At 45.7% G+C, this 19,988-nt stretch overlaps 1 protein-coding gene across 1 annotated transcript in view; it reads right to left on the reverse strand.

Annotated features, from left to right (window-relative positions):
• Positions 1 to 539: 539 nt before the first annotated feature.
• Positions 540 to 19,988, reverse strand: part of GPR143 (G protein-coupled receptor 143) — a gene marked incomplete at its 5' end in the record, with an annotated part of 46,941 nt that continues 27,492 nt past the window's right edge. The window contains 1 exon segment of the mRNA XM_008593871.1: positions 540 to 812. Coding sequence (XP_008592093.1) covers positions 718 to 812 — 95 coding nt within the window.

A 19,988-nucleotide genomic window follows, 5' to 3' on the forward strand; every position in this document is an offset into this window, starting at 1 on the left:
AAGATGAAGGCCGTTTCCAGGACATCAAAGGAAACTGTTGACAGAGTAAGAGACAACCTACAGAACGGAAGAAAGTATTTGCAAACTTTACATCTGAGAAGAGGATAATATCAAGCATATGTAAGGAACTTAAACAACTCAACAGCAAAAAAACCAAATGGCTCAATTGAGAAGTGGGCATAAGGATCTTAATACACACTTCTCAAAAGAAGATACACAAATGGCCAAGAGGCATATTTTATACAACATGTATATGTATCAGAATATCAGATTGTACCCCCATAAGTATGTACAATTATAATGTGTTCATTAAAATTTCAAAAACAACAGCATTTGCTAGATGTGTTGTTCAGACAGAATTCAAGTCTGGCTGGGAGTTCAGCCTCAATTACTTTATTATTTAACTTCTTTCCCGAGGACTCGGATCTTGCACGTACATTACGACCAGCCTCAGAGAAACCCTAACAACAACTAAGAGTCTAGAGAAGCAACTGAGTGGTCTAGAAGGGACGCTCCTGCATTCGCAGGTGCACACGCATGGACCGCTGCTCCTATCATCGAGAGGAGCCTCGGGAAGAAGCTCTCACATGATGACAGTGAGGTCTGGGGGATGCGACAGCTCGGCAGCACGGGGATGGGAAGGTGAGAACACAATTCTAAACAATGAAAAGTGCAGAGTCTGAGGAATGTGGGGGCTGATCGCCTGTCAAGTCCCCTTCATAGATCTCCATGTGTTTGGGGAGCAGAGTCCAAATCATTTGCATTGCCGGACCCACTTGTAGTATGGATTTCAATGGTGCTGGCATCAGAACCTGGAGAGAAAAAGAGAAGAGATTGTGATGGTGTCTGTGTCCTATGTCTTTGTCCATTTCTGAAAATGGACATAGCTGTAGCATCTGTGTTGTCTGTGAAAAAAAGAAGAAAAGCTATAGCATACATTTCATCAACATTGTATGACATCATTACAAAGGATAAAACAAATCCCCCAGAATCATATCGGGCAATTGATAAGTGGGTGGTGTGTGGATGGTTGCTGCAGGGAACCACAACTACTGACCCACGAGGTTCTGGAGCCATGAGACGTGCACTGTCTGATGGAGGAGCAATGGAAAGGTGCAGCTCTGGCAGGGGATGCAAACTCAGGCAGCAGTGCCCTCAAGCTTGCCTGCCTACCTGCGCTCAGTTCCAAGAGGTGCCCAGAGGGAGGGACCAGCACCTTCTGTATGACTAAGCCCCCTCCCCATTGTCTTGTTCATGCCACATGGTTTTAGCAAGCAGCTCCCCTATGCAGCACCTACCTCAACCCATGGAAAACGTTTCCCTCTTTCAAGGCCCAATTGCATACATACATTCCTGCTAAATCTCTCCCAAATTGAACTTCTTGGTTCTGGTCATAAACTGGGACCCCTAGATATGATTACAAAGTGACCCAGGATGGGGACTGTAATACCTAAATGGACATATTCAAATATACTCAGTGTTATTCGGCTTCAACTTCATGAAACATCTGAGGGGACACTTTTTCTCATGCCTGGGTTTCAAGAGAATCTGTGCTTCCATGCACATGTGGTATGTTTTCTTGTGGACAATTAAGAATCTTGGAACAGATCACATTTTCTCCTTCACTTCCCATCTAGGGAGCTCAGAACCAAACTAACAGCCCATTTTAAATAAGCACATGGTGCTAATTCTACCTGGCTTTATTCTGATTGCATCATGATTCTCCTTTGGGTCTCCTTATTAATGTGTTTTGCCCTTTTCTCTGTCCTTTCTCCAGAACATGAGATGGCTTACCAAAGGAGTGCAACACCATGAGGAATAAAATATTGCACATCTCTCTTCTCAAATGAGTGATCCTGCAGGTCTGTTTAATCATTCCCACACAGCTTCCTTCAGAACCTGTGAGATCCTTTGCAACAAATGTCAGAATTATCCTCTCAGTCCACAAATATCCAGGAGTGCCTGCTCTCTGCCAGCCTATAGGCTGTGCATGGGGAATACACAGATGGAAGACACAAAGAAGGGTGGCATTTTTACCGATGCAGGCGGGACAAATGACTGCCCTTCACAAGAGCTCCAAGTCCCTCCATCTCTGGGCCCTGCTGGCAATGACAGCCTCCTCGTGCATCTCTCAGGCACACTGGCCTCCCTGTTTTCCACACTGTAAGCTTGGTCCTGCCACAGGACCTTTGCTCTTCCCTTTTTCTGCCTGTAGATCTCTTCTCCAGGTTTCCTCATGGCTCCCGCCTGCTCTTCATTCAGGTTCAATGTCAGCTCACCTTGGGGAGACTTCCGGGACACCCTAACTAAGTCCACTCCCTGACCCCACTCCCTGATTTGCTTTTCTCCATAGCACTTCTCACTATCTAGATCGAATGTTATATTATTACTTGTGCTTTTTATTCTCTGTCTCTGCCACTAGAATGTCTCAGTGAGCAGGGAATTTGTCTGTCTTCATCGTCCTAGTATTACTAATGCCTAAAACCACACGTGGCACATAGAAGGTGCTCAATAAGTGAGTCGAATGGATACACACAGGTAAGTGCCCTGACATCCACTGGAGGTAGCACTGTGCCCTGCGGCACTGACAAAAACCAATGAGTATAAGGAAGGGTAGGAACAAGTGCGATTTTACAAGAGATGCATGTAGAGTCTGAGAAGACACGTAAGGAAAAAACAAAAGAACATTAGCGTTACATTGAAAAGAGGAGGTGGTAAATTGCGGCAATTGGAGAGGTGTATTTGGAAAAGACTGGCAAAGTCTGAGCTACAGAAACAGGTGACAATATTACCAAGAAGGCAAGTATGACATTAGAGTGTCCCCTGACACACACATAGGCATTGTGGCCTGTGGGGGATACAGACCTGAGACCTTCCTCCCAGGGTGGGGTTGAGATGAGTCTAGGAGAACATAGGTGTGAGTAAGTTACACCAAGTGTGATGAGCTCCTCGAAGAAAGAGTAAGGGCATTAGGAAATAGGTGGAAGGACTGATGGCCCAGCTGTGGGCCCTCCAGCCAGATCCTGAGGAGAGTTTGGGTTGCTCGCAAGGATGGTAGGAGAAGACCCTTTTGTGGGAGTGGTGACCAGGCACCACCTGGGAAGACTTCTAAAAGACTCTTCCAGTTCCAGAGCAGCATTCTTGCTGGAGGGGCTGGTGGCACTTCACAGACTTGATTCTAGCAGGGTCACCCACTGTTCATGAGAACATCCTGTGCTCATGGGAACTCGTGCGATTTCTGTGGTTCTTTTCCCAAAGACTTGGGACTAGGGTGTCACATGGTGGCTTGTGATCAAGCTCTGGGCTGAGGATACTCCCTCATGACTCCACGCTTTGGGACATGCTCTGGGTCCTGTGGCTTTGAAGCGCTCCCAGTCCTTTCATCCTCCCCCTGGGGCTCCATGGAAAAGAAAGTTTATGCATAGCAAGTTTCTTGAAGCAAACGCTGCTGGAGCAGGGCTGCCTAAGCCCAGCCCTGCCTGTGTGGAGTTGGATGGGTGCTTTCCAGCAGGCCTGTTCCTAAAAGTCTCCTCAAAGTACATATGCTGGGTGAGCAAGTCTCTGAGAAGATAATTCAACAAGGCTGTTGGGGAATGTTGACTAATTTCCTTTGGGTGCAATGTCTATGACTATCTAAGGAACATCCCTGCAGGAAATGCAGGCTCCAGTGATATGATGGTGCCCAAGGGCCAACCCCTTCCTACTGGTCCCCTTGAATGAGCCATGCAAGTCCAGGCAGGTTTTGGGGAGCCCCATGTAGAAATGAGATTTGAATGTATATTGGATGTCTCCTGTTCCCTCATCTGCCTTTCTTGGATCCCTTGAAAATACTGAAGGCCTAGAAGTGGAACCCTCAACCAGTGGACACCAAGCATGAGCCACAGAAAACCTGACACCTGGGTGTGACTCCACTTCAAGGTGTTAAATATGATCTGGCCAGCTCAACACAGTCCAAGGTCCTGGGGTATGTTTTCTTCTGCACTCTGCTAGCAGCTACAATTCATGGGGCTAGTGGGTGTTACTTTCAGGGAGAGATGAAGTGAGAGCAGAATGCTGTGAGGGGAAAGCTGATTTCCCAGAACCCAAGCCCAAGAGACTCCACCTAACACGGGCTGATTGTGTGGAGGAGTGGGATAATGTTCAGCTCTAGGGCAGGGCCACAGGGCACTACTTAAAGGATAGGCCACTGAAAAAAAATCTGCACATGAACAGTGCTGGGTAAGGATCCTACAGGAAGATGATAGGAGATACAAGAGAAAAGGATTAGTGGGAGGGAAAAGGAATTGTGGGACACTCAAGGTAATGTGAGAATAACAAGGAATTTGGGGAGAGACAAAGATTTATGCTGAAAATGGATAGTTGTGTGGGGAAAAGAATTGTGGGAGAGGCAGGGAATTATGGGAGAAACAAGAAATTTTGGGAGAGAACAAAAAACTGTGAAAAAGACAGGATTATGTTCAGGAATGTAGAGTTATAGAAATGGTGGGAAATTGTGTAAAGAGGAGGAAATTTGGGGAGAGAATCAAATTTTGGATGAGAATTATGGTAGAGAAATTAGAAATGTAGGAGAAACCAAATTGTAGGGGAGACAGAATGTGGTTGACAAGAGAATTATAAAAGAAAACAGATTTGTGAGAGAGAAGGAAGAGTGAATTGTGAGAGAAAGCAATGAATTGTGGGAAAGAAGAAATTGTGAGAGAGACATGGTACTGTGGGAAAAACAAGGAATTGTGGGTGAGAACAGAATTGCAGGAAAGATAGATTGTAGGCAAAAACAAAGAACTGTGGGAGACACAAGGTGTGGTGGAAAAGAAGGGTGAGAGAAAATGAGATATGGGAGAAAGATTAGAAATGTAGGAGAAACCAAATTGTAGGGGAGACAGAATGTGGTTGAGAAGAGAATTATAAAAGAAAACAGATTTGTGAGAAAGGAAGAGTGAATTGTGAGAGAAAGCAATGAATTGTGGGAAAGAAGAAATTGTGAGAGAAACATGGTACTGTGGGAAAAACAAGGAATTGTGGGTGAGAACAGAATTGTGGGAAAACTAGATTGTAGGCAAAAACAAAGAACTGTGGGAGATACAAGGTGTGATGGGAAAGAATGATGAGAGAAACTGAGATATGGGAGAAAGGAGAATTATGGGAAGGAAGGGAAATTGTGGGAGAGAAGCAATTATGGCAGAGAAGGGTATAGTCAGGTAACAAAATTATAGGAGATAACAAAGAATTATAGGAAAAAAGATTTATGAGAAAAAGTGGAGAATGGGTAATTGTGGAAAAATCCCAGCAAACTGTGGGAAAGAAGGAATTCTGACAGAAATATGGAATTGTGGGAAAAACTGGACATTGTGAGACAGAACAAATGGGAACTGTGGGAAACACAGGTATTGTAGGGGAAACAAGAAATGGTGGGAGACACTTGTGGTCAAGATGGTGGAACAGACAGTCCCCAGCATCACCCTCTCCCACAGTCAACCAATTTACAACTAGTAAAAAGGATTGACTGCCAATCTGGAGCCACTAGAGCTCAGGGAAACAAGAGAGATCTACAGAGTTCATGAAGGCAGGAGAAGCCATGATGAGAGAAAGGACCACTCTGACCATTTGGAGACCCGGCCATTTCAAGGCTGGTGAGCACACGAAGCAAGATCTGGCAAAAGCCATAGCTGTGCCCTTCATATGAAGTTGTTTGGAGGCTGTAGGGGACAAGAGGGCCTTGGTGGCCCCCAGGCCAGAAAGACCACTAATGGGGTTCCTGTGGACCCACATAAGAGTGAGGGGCCACAGACAACTGAAAAAAGTAGCCACTCATAGGCTGGTGAGTCACCACAGGGAACCAGTGCATGTCCCATCCCATAGGAAATGTTTGGAGTATGGGCAGTGGATATCACGTGCCCACTGGGGGAACACTGGGGCACAGCATGGACAGCTGATCTGCCCCCCAATCAGCACAGGACCACTCACTGTAGACTAGTCTGGAATATAGAACTGCAGGGGGTGTAGTTCACTGAAAGACTCAGGCCCAGACCGGAGTTGAAAAGACTCAGGACCAGATCAGAGTTTCCATACATCCCAGGTGTACCAGACCTCAGAAGACCCAGAAGTGCTTACAACGTCAACAATTAAAACCTGAGCTGCACAAAAAGCCTTCCCCAGAGAATTAACAGCAAAGCAGCAATTTAGCCCAACCACAGGGCTCAAGAGCTGGCTTCCTTAGGAAGTTCCCCCATTATATAAATAAGCAAAAGACAACAAATCAGTTCCAATGCTGAGAACAGCGAATAATCCAACACAGAACTGAAAGAGAAAAGAAAAAACCCTTAGATCCGAGACAAAGTTTTCATATTAACCACGAAAGACCTAACACCACCAAAGAACACCTATAAAACCTAGAAGGAGAGGAAGCCTCCCAGGCTCCCAAACCAGGGTTAGGGGAAGGCCAAGAGCCTCAGCCATGCCCCCAGCTCAGTGACTGCATACAACCCAGCAATGACCACCAGGCTGCTGTCAGAGGCACCCTGAGTTCCCAAGCCCATGCAGGGGGAGGCCAAGGGCCTCAGCCACGTCCCACTGACATCTGCACCCACCCAACAATGACCACTGAGCCACCACCGGAAGCACCCCAGGCTCCCAAGCCAGGGCAGTAGGGGGGCCAAGAGCCTCAGCCATGTCCCCTGGATGTTCCCATGTAGCCCAGCAACAACCACTCAGCAGCTACTGGTAGCACCCCAGGCTCTTGATCAGGGGTGGGTGGGGAGGCTGGGGCCCCAGCCATGCCCCACGGCATCCGCATCCTGCCCAGAAATGAAAAAGCCACCACTGGAAGCCCCCTGGGCTCCCCTGCTTGAATGAATGGGGTGCCACGGGCCTCAAACACACCCCTCCTCCTCCTTTCTCCTCTCACCTTATCCACTCCCCTCTCCCCTCCCTATAAATATATTTATTCTTTAATAATAATAAAAATGTTTAAAGAAATATATTTTTAAAAGTGGAATTGTAGGAAAAACAGAAAAAGCAAGTCATGACGATAGAGACAGAACATTATGGAGAAAACAGGAATTGAGGGAGACAATAACAAGGCATTAAGGGCGAGAAGGGAAATTGTAGTAGAGACAAAACTATGGGAGATGAAGACACAGAGTTGTAGCACAAAGGAATTATAGCAGAGACAGAATATAGTAGAGCTCTGAGGATTAAAGATGGAAACAGATTTGTGAGAGAATTAAATAAAGGAGAATAGTGGGGGAAACTGGAATTGTCAGAAAGAGGAAATAGTAACAGAAATATGGAAATATGGAACAGAAATAGTAACAGAAATATAGAATTGTATGGAATAGTAACAGAAATATAGAATTGTATGGATTAGTAACAGAAATATAGAATTTTGGGAGACAAGGCATTGTGGGAAAGGCAATTCAGAGATATAATAAAGGATTATAGAAAAGAGCAGATGTATGGGAAAGAGAAGAATTGTGGGAGAAACAAGGAATGGTGAGAAACACAAGGTGCTGGAAAAGAATTGTGGGAGAAACAAAGGTTTTTGGGAATGAACAGGAAATGTGGGAGAGGGAGGGAAATAGGAGATACACAATGATGGTGGAAGACAGAGTCTTGCAACACAAAACAAAACAGATTTATAGATGAAAACAGACTACTGAGGAAAAAAAGAGAAAAGTAAGGGAAAACAATTTTCAGAAAGTGGAAATTGTAACAGAAATATGGAAATGTATAAAAAACAGAATTATGGGAGAGACAGAATACTGGGAGAACAAAGGATTATGGGAGAGAAGAAAGACATGGAATAGTCAAGGATTGTGGGTGAAACAAGGAATTGTGGGTAGGAGCAGAGCTTTATGGGAGGGATCAAATGGTGGGGATGACAAGGATTGTGGGAGAAACAGGGAATGGTGGGAGACAGAAGGGTTGGGGTGACTGGAATTGTGGAAGAAATAAAGTATTAAGGGAAAGAACAGGAATTGCGGTAGAAGCAGGGAACTGTGAGATGTGAGTCATGATTCTGGAGAACACAGTGTTCCTACAGAAAGCCATTAGAGGAGAAACCGAATGTGGCAGAGCACCGAGAATAGCTGAAGAAAACTGATATTTGAAGAGAAAAAGAGAATAGTATGGGAAAACAGAATTGTCAGAAAGTGGAAATTGTAACAGAACTAGGGAATGGGGAAAAAACAGAATTGCGGGAGAAACACAATTTTGGGAGTACAAAGGATTATGAGAGAGAAGAAAGATTTATGGAATAGTCAAGGATTGTGGGTGAAACAAGGAATTGTGGATAGGAGCCGAGCTTAATGGGAGGGATCAAATGGTGAGAATGACAAGGATTGTGGTAGAAACAGGGAATGGTGGGAGACAGAAGGGTTGGGATCACAGGAATTGTGGCAGAAACAAAGTGTTATGGGAAAGAACAGGAATTGTGGGAGCGGCAGGAATAGTGAGACTTAAATCATGATTGTGGAGAAGAGTGCTGCTAGACAAATCCATCAGAGGGGACACAGAATGTGGGAGAGCACAGAGAATAGCAGATGAAAACTGATACTGAAGGAGAAAAAGAGAATAGTACGGGAAAACGGAATTGTCAGAAAGTGGAAATTGTAACAAATGTAGAATTGAGGGCAAAACGGATTTGTGGGAGATGGAGGATTCTGGGAAAACAAAGTAGTATGGGAGAGAAGAGAGACTTATGGGAGAGGCAAGGATCGTGGGAGAAACAAGGAACCGTGGGAGAGAAGAGACTTATTGGCCAGAAAGAATTGTGGGAAAAAGGATTCTGGGAGGAACAGGAACAAAGAGGGACAAACGTTACTGGGAAGAGAGGAATTGTGGGATAAGCAGTGTGTTATGGGAAAGAAAAGGAATTGTGGGAAAGGCAGGGAATTGAGGGAGGGAAGCAACTGTAGAGGATGAAGAATGGCAGGTGAAATGGGATTGGGGGGGCTGGAAATGGTAGAGAACAAAGGAGAAGAAAATGTGGATTTGTGTGGACGTCCCCCGAATGGAGACTGGTGGGGGAAGTCAAGGAATTGAGGTAAAGAGGAAATTGTGAGAGAAATTCAAACACACTTCAGAAAACTTTTGGCAGAACAGAGTTAAAATATAATTCTAACCTTTCTGTGAACTCTTTGACTCACCCCTCACAGTCGTGTGGGGGAAATGGAATTAGGAATGGGCAAGAGTTGTGGGACAGCAGAATACAGAAGAGACATGGAACTGTGGGAGAAACAAGCAGGTGTGGGAGCAACACCACATGTAGGAAACATGGGGATGGTGAGAAAAATTGAACCGTGAAAGGAGAAACACAGACCACAAGGGAGGACAGTGGCGTAGGAGTCGTGGGAGAGACACGGTGATGCCCCACACTTACCTGCCAGGCTCCCTACTCTGCGGGGACCGGGCCTCCCGTGTGGGTGTAGGTCCCCGGTGTGCCATTCAAGCCTGCCTCTGCCCACCCCAGCAAGGCCTCAGACCCCGACTCACCCCTGTGGGAGGTCGTGCCCCCAGTGCCACCCAGGGTCCACCCCCAGGCTCCCTTCCCAGGGGGTCGGGGACACCCGAAGGGGCCACGAGAAGTGAACTGCGGCTTCAGATGGTGCACAGAAGGCGATGCATTAAATCACTTATCTCATTGCCATGAACTGGGCTGGTCCTTCGAGCAAGCAGGAATGTCTCTTAAACTTTCACTCGCCTTTCATTGGCCACCGGGTGGCGTCCACCCTCCTGAGCAGAACCTGTAAAATCCCTTCATCGTGTGGTCCCAACCTGCCTCTCCAGCTTCCCACAAGCCCTCCACAACCTTCTACACTGTGGCCATTCGCAAACAAGACGCAGACTTCCTGCTCTACGTCTCCACATAGCTGTGCTTCCCTTAGATTGTCTCTGTCCCACAACACCCAGCCTGCTCATCGCCCCCTCCAGAAACTCCCCCAATACTCCAAAACCCAACACAGTTCCTTTAACACGTCACAGATTTCTAAAAATAAAAGTATTGTCCTCACTTATTTGTGAGTTTGATACATTATACTTCTCAAGGACACACCCATCCTGGCTAAAATGGTGCTGGCCCTATAGCAGATGCTCAATGAATATTTAAGATCAAATTCAGTTAACTTGTACCAAGTGCCCAGTTAAGTGTGAAAGAACACACCAGATATTTAATAAGGCTCAGTGTGAGCCCCTTGGTCTTGGAATGAAACCTAAAGAAGCAGAATGTTAAGGGCACGATGAGCAAGTCAAGCTTCATGTGGGCAGTTTACATACGAGAAGCCGACCCACGGCTAAGTTTCCTCTGTATCTGCTTAGGGACCAATGATCAGGTTTAGTCAAAAGGAAAAGAGTTCTAGTAAGAGGTTGACCTTGACTTTATGCCCGGAAGTAGCATCACACACACATTTAACTTATTCAAATCCAGTTCTATTTAGCAAAGGGTCAGGTAGGTAGTGGAGGGGAGGAGAGGTGAGAACTTCCACAGTCCCAGGGATCCTGCTGCCTGGCTTCTCCACACAGCCTGTGCCCACAGGCAGGGAGGGAAGCAAACTTCAAACATTTCTGCAAGTTGGTAAAGCCCCTGGCAAGAAAATATGAATGACATTTGAGTTTCCCCCACCACTGACAGGCAAGTGGCCCCAGAGACATACTGACCAGGGAATTTAGAAGGAATTCTAAAATTGTCACCAGGCAATACAATGGTGATGACAGCCAAAACTCAGATGTGGATGTACTTATAAATGTGCTGAAGTGTCCTAAGCAGCAAAACATCTAAATTTTTTAATTTACAAACAAAATCCCTCTTAATTCTAAAAAGATTGATGTATGCAAATTCCTGCAATGGGTTACCGTACAAAATGGTGATGACTGTATATTATGGACGATCTTAAAATATTCCAAGAGGGGTTAGATGAAAACTGAACGCCTTGACTGCCACCCCAGTAGCATCTCCACTTTATACTTTTGCAGAAATTGTTTGTTGTTCAAATGGAAAGGACATGCCTTGGTGGGTGGGGGGAGAGGGAGGAGGGAGGGAGGTTTCGGTGATGGGACATAATAATCAACTACATTGTATATTGACAAAATAAAAAAATAATAAAAAAAAAAAAAAGAAATTGTTTGTTGTTAACACTGCAAACTTACTCTGGCTTCAAAAAGAAAAAAAAATCTCCCCAAAGCCTTACTCAACGCAGGTTAGCTAAAAATACATCACCATGGGCTCTAAATTGGTAGCTGGCATTTTTACAGAAATTCTTTCCACAATCAGAAATACTAATTGTACTGACTTTCTCAAAAGGCTTTCCTTACGTGCTTTGTTTTTCCTCCGAGTTCTCAAACTGGTATTTCTCTGGATTATTCAATTCTTACAAAAGAATAACGGCCATAATAATCATATACATTGTATATTGACAAAATAAAAATTTAACGAAAAAAAAAAAATGCTTTAAAAAAATTTTTTCGCCAGTTGTCAACTGCAATATCCTTGAGGGAAAGTTTACATATGTCTACTACCTACACCCAACACACTTCCTAATACGGGACCTGGTGGAGTTTGGGTGGTTATCAGTAGTTATTAAAAGAACAAACAATGGGTATATCCATACAATTGAATATTATTCAGCCATAAAAAGAATGAAGTTCTGCTACAACATGGCTGAATTTGGAAAATGCAATGCTAAGTAAAAGAAGCCAGACAGAAAAGAACATATACATTATGCCACATATATGATACGTCCGGAATACGCACACCCATAGAGACAGAAAATAGGTTAGGGGTCAGCAGGGATTGGGGGTTGAGAGGAACAGGGCTTGTCTGCTAAAGAGTGCAGGTTTCTTTCTGGAGTGAAGAAAATGTTCTGGATTTAGATAGTAGACATGGTTGCACAATCTTGTGATATACTTAAAGCCACTAAAGTGTACATTCCAAAAGGGTGAATTTTATGGTATGTGGATTATATCTTAATTTTTTTAAAAAGTAAAGGAACAGGCCAGCCCGGTGGTGCACTGGAGAGTGTGCTGCTTGGAAGCGCGGCGATGCTCCCGCCGAGGGTTTGGATCCCATGTGGAGACCGGTTCCCGCTCACTGGCTGAGCACGGTGCAGGCGCAACACTGAGGGTTGCGTCCCATTGCCAGTCCCTGGTGCAGGCACGACACCGAGGGTTGCGATCCTATTACTGGTCAGTAAAAAAAACACAAAAAGGAAGGAAAAAAAAAAAAAGCAAAGGAATGAGGAATGAGCAGCCTGTGATTAGAACCATTGTACCTTAGTTGTTCTCTGCAGCTGAAAAACCTGAGATCCCTAACTTCCCATAAAGAAGGGAAAATGCCACTGTGGGATGTCCCACTTCACCAGGTAGCAGTGTCACTATCTAAACTCAGTCTTTTAAGATGTTTACTTCTTCTGTTACTTTCCAAACTATAGACTGACTAAACAAATGGCATTCAAATTTCAAAGGCAAACTGCTACTCATGCCTGACCATATTGCTGTGAATTGTTGTTACAAGATGTCAACCCTTGTCAAGTGCTTTCGATAAGCAGGAGGTAAGCAGAGAACGGCAGCCTCAGTGGAGAGCAGCTGTGGGGAAAGGCTGCCCTGTTGGCTTTTCTGCTGGATCTCTATTTGCTATTTCTAAAACTTTGTGTGGAAACTTCCAACTTTTGAGCACCAGTCCAATGCAACAGTTTGCAAAACAAAGAAATGATTTTGTTTCGTGGTGACTGGGGTGGGGTGCAGCAGACGAACTGGGATGGTTTTTATTATTATTTTTAGTGTTTTGGTTGAATGTCGAAGATTGGCTTGGCCAGTTTAAATCACCAGGATGAAATAAAAACAAAGACAAATAAGTCGAGATAAGAATTTGGTTTATTCCCCAGGTGGCTTCAATAACCCTACATGCTAACAGCAGTTCCAGTTGGTGAGTCCCTCACCCGTGATGAACTATTTGTACCAGATAGAAAGTTCATAAACACATGGTTCATAAACACATAGAAAGCTTTGGCCAAAACTACTTCTCTGTTTCCCTTTGAGGCTCCCAATTACAACCAGACAGTCCTGTCTCATGGAATCAACCCATCAATTTCTCATCATATTTTTGGGCCTTCAGAATAAACCAACCTTTTATTATCTAAAAATGAAACCTTCCTTCAGCATATTTGAATAATAGAAATGGAAAAGAAAATAGAATTATTTTAGCCATTACCAAACATAGTTTTGCACATTTTTCCTGCTCCAAATTTCAACATTATTTTTGTGCAAACCAAAGTGGTTAGGACTGTGAGGTGTTTGTCTTTGGTTTAGTGTGTGTGTGTATGTGTGTGTGTGTGTGCGCACGTGCACAATTTATTACTGATGGAATTTGGATGTGATGGGCCCCATTTTACGCACACTCAAAATGGCCACCAGCCTTTCCCTTATGAGAAACCTCGTGGTTTCTGAGAAATAGAAACTCCTCCACACCAGCACCAAACCTCTCCCTGATTACATCAGCCTTCCGTAAAACCTATATAAGCACTCCCACCCTGACTACGGTTGCTACTCTCCATTTTGAGTGCAGCCCGGCAGATTCTTTTCCTTTAATAAAGCTTGATTGGTACCCGGTGTTTTGGCTCACATTCATCTTGGTGCTGAAACCCAGAGGGTCCAGGCTGGGACCTTTGGATAATCCCCTCTCTTGGGTTGATTGGACCCCCCAGCCTCCCTTCCTGGACCGGCTGAACCAGGTACCTCTGGGACTCTCTCCTTTTGCTGTTTCAGACCAACACACCCACCATCGGCCTCAATTTAGGGTGGGTCAGGGGGGTCTGTCCTATTTCTACAGGTTCCCCTGACTACTTTCTACAACTACTGTCTACTTCCCAAAGACCAGGCAACTTCCTGAAGACCAGGCGCCTGGAACAGGGAACCCCTCTCATGCCCCCCAGCTATTGGAGGATGCTCCTCTAGCTGGTCAGTGGCTTCTCTCTGGAAAAAGAGGTGCACACCAATGACAATGCTCCTTGGTGTTCCCCTTCTTCTACTGGGACTGATCTCCTCCTTTCTCACCCTCTAAATGGGATCCTCACAATCCAAACCTGCACGCTCTACACCCTTGGGCTGTCTCCTGGCCAATTTAAACTGAAACATCTCATTTTCTACTACCCCTTGGCCTCCAGGGAGACATTAAACCTAAACATCTCATTTTCTCCATGCTTTATGCCTCGGGGCTGTCTCCTGGCCAACCTCCTGGCCTCCGGGGAGATATTAAGGCAAATGCCTCATTTTCTACTGTAATCAGGTTTGGCCTAAATACAAATGAAACAATGGATCCCAGTGGCCAGAAAATGGCACTTTCAAATTGGATACTCTCAGAGACCTAGACAACTTTTGTCACCAAAATGGCAAAGCCAGAGAGATTCCCATGTTCAAGCCTGCTTCTATATCCAATCTCATCCTTCTCTCTGTCAAAACTATTCTACATCTCAAATTCTCCTAACTCATGCCCAACCTCCCCTTCTGGACTCAGATCAATCCTTTTTTTTTTTTTTTTTTTTGTCTTTTTTGTGACCAGTGCTCAGCCAGTGAGCATACCGGCCATTCCTATATAGGATCCGAACCCGTGGCAGGAGGGGCGCTGCGCTCCCAGCGCTGCACTCTCCCGAGTGTGCCATGGTGCCGGCCCTCAGATCAATCTTTTGATCCATCAGACAACTCTGCTCCCCAACCACCTCCTTATGCTCCAGATCCTCCACCAGCCCCTTCACCTTTTCCCTCTCTTAGTCCTCAGCCACTCAACCCCTCTCCTTCTTCCCCTTCATCAGGTGACAACCCCACCTCAGCTCCAGCTCCTTTATACCCCCTCCATGAAGGGGCAGGGACAAAGGGAATTGTCTGGCTCCATATTCCCTTTTCTCTTTTTGATCTCTCCCAAATCAAAAAATGACTGGGGTTTTTCCATTCCAACCTGGACACATATCTTCAGGAATTCAGATATCTCACCCAGTCTTATGATCTCACCTGGCAGCATAATGTTTTCATGATTCTAACTAACTTCCACCTTGTCCCGTGGAATAGGGAGCTGGTCTGGATAATGGCCCACCAACAGGCAGGCGAGGTACATGCCCAAAATAATAGGCGGCCTGTGGGAGCCATTCCCATCCCTCACAAGGACCCAAATTGAGACTACGGGGCCTGCCATGATGACTGGGATCTCCAGGGTAATATGATCACACACATGATTTATGGCCTCCAAAAGGCTATTCACAAGTCAGTCAATTATGACATGCTTAGAGAAATCACACAGCGATCCACCAAAAATCCCAGCTAATTCCTAACCCACTTCTCCGAGGCTTTACATAAATAAACATGCTTAGACCCAAACTCCTCTGCAGGTATGGCCTTCTTACACTCTCATTTTATTAACCAATGAGACCTCCTCAATGCAGCTTTCAAGGTTTTGAACAATAGAGAGGAGGAGGAGAAGAAGGATCGATACAAAAGAGATCAGGCCAAATATTAGCTCCTGGCTAATGCTATCCAGAGATCACACACTCCAGAGCTGGCTGCCTCTACGGGCACATCACCTGGGAACTGCATCAAATGTGGTCAACCAGGCCACTGAGTAGTGCCCTATCCTAACCCCAGGCCCCCTCCCAGGCCTTGTCTGCACTGCAAAGAGCCAGGTCACTGGGGGGTTGACTGTTCTACTCATGAGAGAGGGAATGGCCCAGTCCCCAACCAATCCTTTCGCTTCATGGCCATCCTGACTGGAACTGCTTGGATTTGCCCAAGAGGATGACTGAGATGCCCAGGGCCTGAGGCCCCCAAGGAGATCACCACGTTTAAGTCCACAGTAACTCTCCTCATAGCAGGTAAGCCAATCTCTTTTGTCATCCATACAGGGGCCACTTACTCTACCCTTCCTGAATATGCAGGACCAACAACCCATCCTCTATCACAATAGTAGGGGCCATGGGATCAGAATAACACCTGTGGATCACTCAACCCCTTTCCTGCACTCTACATCACACACAAATTTTTAATAATGCCTCAATGCCCAACCCCCTTACTGAGACCTGTCCTTCCCAAATTCAAAGCTACCCTTACCCTAAACACTTTAACTCCAGCTAAAATACTCCTGTTACAGGCTGCCCCAGACCTGGCACCTGAGGCTTCCAACCTCCCCTTCCACTCAGACAAGGTTAATCCTGTAATATGGGACACTTCTTCTCCCTCCATTGCTATGCACCATTCCCCTATACTGGTTAAATTGCAGAACTCTTCTTTGTTCCCTAATGTCCCACAATACCCCATCACTAACAAACACCTAATAGGCTTAAATACCACCATACACAAACTCCTTTCTTCTCATCTCTTACAGCCTACCTACTCAGCTTTTAATATACCCACCCTTCTGGTTATAAAGCCTAAGGGCTCATACCATTTAGTTCAAGACCTCAGGGCCTTTAATGTGGCCATTTTACCCATAACCCCAATTGTTTCTAACCCCTATACTCTTCTATCCATAAATCCCAACAACACATTTCTTCTCTGTACTTGACCTCAAAGTACCTTTTTTTCTATCCCCTTAAACCCATCCTGTCAAAACCTGTTTGCCTTCACTTGGAGTGACCCTGATACACATGGTTCCCAACAACTCATCTGGACAGTACTGCCTCAGGGGTTTCAGGGTAGTCCCCACTTCTTCAGCCAGACCTTAGCTCAAGACTTACCTGAACTTCCTCCAACCTCTAGAACTTTAATACAATACGTGGATGACCTCCTCCTTTGTAGCCCATCCTATGAGGATTCACAGGCCAACACTGTTGCTCTCCTTAATTTCATGGCCTCCAGGGGAGATTGAGTGTCCCCCAGGAAGGCCCAAATTTCTTCTCTTACAGTCACCTATTTGGGAGTCCACCTCACCCTAACACCAGATAAATAATCATGGATTTCAAGAGTTTAATTTCTTTTTTTTTTTTTCCTTTTTGTCTTTTTTCGTGTCCGGCAATGGATCGCAACCCTCAGTGTCGCGCCCGTACCAGACCAGGACCAGCAATGGGATTGCAACCCTCATCGTCACACCCGCACCTCGCTCAGCCAGTGAGTGGGAACCGGTCTGTATATGGCATCCGAACCCTCGGCGGGAGCGCCGCCGCACTCCCAAGTGGCGCACTGCAGCAGTGCACCACTGGGCTGGCCCAAGAGTTTAATTTCTGAACTCCCTACTCCTACCACAAAAGGTGAAATCCTTTCTTTCTTGGGGCTTACAGGGTATCTCTGCCTATGGATTCCTAACTTTGTCGTGCTGGCAAAACCCCTTTATGAGGCAGCCAAAGGGGATCCTGACATTCCCTTAGATCCCACAGAGCCCATTCATTCTCTCTTCCAGTGATTAAAAGCCACTCTCCTCACAGGCCAGCTCTATCCCTCCCAAAACTATCTCACCCTTTTATCCTATACATTACTGAAACCCAAGGATTGATGGTCAGGGTTTTAGGACAAGAGGCAGGAGATATCTTCTCCCCTGTTGCATATCTTTCCAAACAATTGGACACCACAGCTGGACGATGGGCTCCCTGTTTATGGGCCTTGGTGGCAGCTGCCCTTTTAGCACAAGATAGCTCTAAACTAACTTTTGGACAACAAACAGTCATTTGTTTCCCCCCATCATTTTCAAGGCCATCTCAGACATGAGGCTATGTTGACTCTCTCCCCTTCCTGCCTACAACTTATCCACTTTACCTTCATTGAAAATTCCCAGTTCTCCATTAAACCTTACCCTCCCTTAAATCCAGCCACTCTCATCCCAAAACACTCATGACCCTTAGAACACAATTGCATGGAGGCTTTAGACCTCTTTCTCTATCCCTTTCCGCACATCTCTCCGCATCCCATTATGCAGCCCCAACATACATTGTTCATAGATGGGGGGGCCACCTCCACAACCACCCCACGGGTGGGTTATGCCATAGTAAATCTAACACAAACTATTGAGGCTGCTCCCACTCCCCACTAACACCACTTCCCAACAGACAGAACTCATTGCCCTCACCCATACTCTCTCTGGCAAGTAACAAAAAAGTCAATATATACACTGACTCTAAGTGTGCTCACCACATCCTACACTCCTGCACAACCATATGGAAGGAGAGAGGGTATATGACCAATCAAGAATGGCCCATAAAAAATGGACATCTTATCAAGATACTTCGTGAGGCTGCACAACTTCCAAAGGAGGCTGGGGTTATACACTGCAGAGGACACCAAACCTCCAATGACCCCATAGCCCAGGGAAACAAACTGACAAATCTAACCGCAAAACAGGCTGCTCAATCACCAGGCCCCCACTCTTCCACTCCTTCTCAGGTCCTTCTCATAGCTCCTACACCTTTACTCCAAGATACACCACAAGAAATACAACATCTCCAACATTTGGGGGCACAGAGGAAGGACAACTTGTATACTCTCTCCAGTCACTATATCCTCCCTACCACACGAACTGAGCAAATCCTTTTAGATTTCCATAATTCAATTCATATAGGCTATGAACCCTTACTACGCCTTCTTCAGCCCTTAAATGACTCCCCACATGGCCACGTTACTTAAACAAATCACTCAAAATTGTCCTTTGTGTACTCATTGCTCCAATCAAAGTGGCCTTCAAGTTCAGTCCTTCCTCCCCACCACCAGGCCAGTGGATACACTCCTGGCCAGGATTGACAAATTGACTTTATTCACATAACTCCCCACAAAAGGACGCACTATCTTCTAACCTTTGTAGGTACCTTTTCAGGTTGGGCTGAGGCCTTTCCCTGCAGTTCAGAGGATGCTACAGCAGTAACGCAGGCTCTCACCTTAGAAATTATCCCTCATTTTGGCTTGCTCACCAGCCTCCAGTCTGATAATGGCCCTGCATTCATTTCCCAGATTACACAACTCACAGCACCGGCATTACATATCAAATGGGACTTACATATGCCATATTGGCCTCGGTCATCAGGAAAAGTAGAAAAAGCCAATCATATCATAGAAACACACCTCACCAAGCTGTCCATGGAACTTCACCTCCCTTGGACACAACTTCTCCCTCTAGCACTCACTCGATTGCAAGCTGCCCCCATAAGCCCACTGCCCTCAGCCTCCTTGACTTATGTACAGTCGACCCTTCACTCTCTCAGCTCTCCCTTCCAGCTCATTGCCTTTAGACCAGTAGCTCCCTACTCTTTTGCTCTTTAGGGGTCTTCTTAAGGAACAGGCCAACCTTCTATTACCTCATACTTTCCCCACCAGCCCCACAGAATTTAAACTGAGCCTGGGACAGCAAGTGTATATTAAGACCTGAATCCTAAAACCCTTCTCACCATATTGGAAAAGGCCTTATACAATACTTCTCAACACTCCCAAGGCAGTAAAAGCACTAGGAACGGCCCCATGGTATGATATTTTACCCAAAGAATCTGTTCACAACAAGCCAGAGGGCTCCCTCTGCTAAGTCCACAACCCAACATCTCTTTACACTTCATCCATTTTAGGAGCCACAAAATTAAAAATTTACAGGACCTCTCCTCTTCCCCCAATTCCAGAAGGACGATCCGTCCCCTGGTGATTAATGTTGGGAAGGGCCTTGTACAGTACTTCTCACTACGCCCATGGCAGGAAAGGTACTAGGAAAGGCCCCTTGGTATCACTTATCCCTGGTAAAACTACCACCTGAGACTTTACCCAAAGAGTCTGTTAACACCAAGCCAGAGTGGTCCCTCTGCTCAACACCCAACCCAACATCTCCTTACACTTTGTCCATTTTAGGACCCACAAAACTGAAAACCTCCAGGACTTCAACTCTTCCCCCAACCGCAGAAGAAGATCACTTTCCCCCGGTGATTATCCTCTCACTCTTGCAGGCCCGCTTCACATCCTTCGTACGGGAGCTGCTCCAAGACTGGTCCTGACCTGCCACCTCCAGTGTTGAAGACATCCTTGAGTGGGTAACTGAATTAGCCTGGCAGGGC

This window comes from Galeopterus variegatus, unplaced genomic scaffold (assembly GCF_000696425.1).
Source record: "Galeopterus variegatus unplaced genomic scaffold, G_variegatus-3.0.2 Scaffold9775, whole genome shotgun sequence".
NCBI classification, from domain to species: Eukaryota; Metazoa; Chordata; class Mammalia; order Dermoptera; family Cynocephalidae; genus Galeopterus; species Galeopterus variegatus.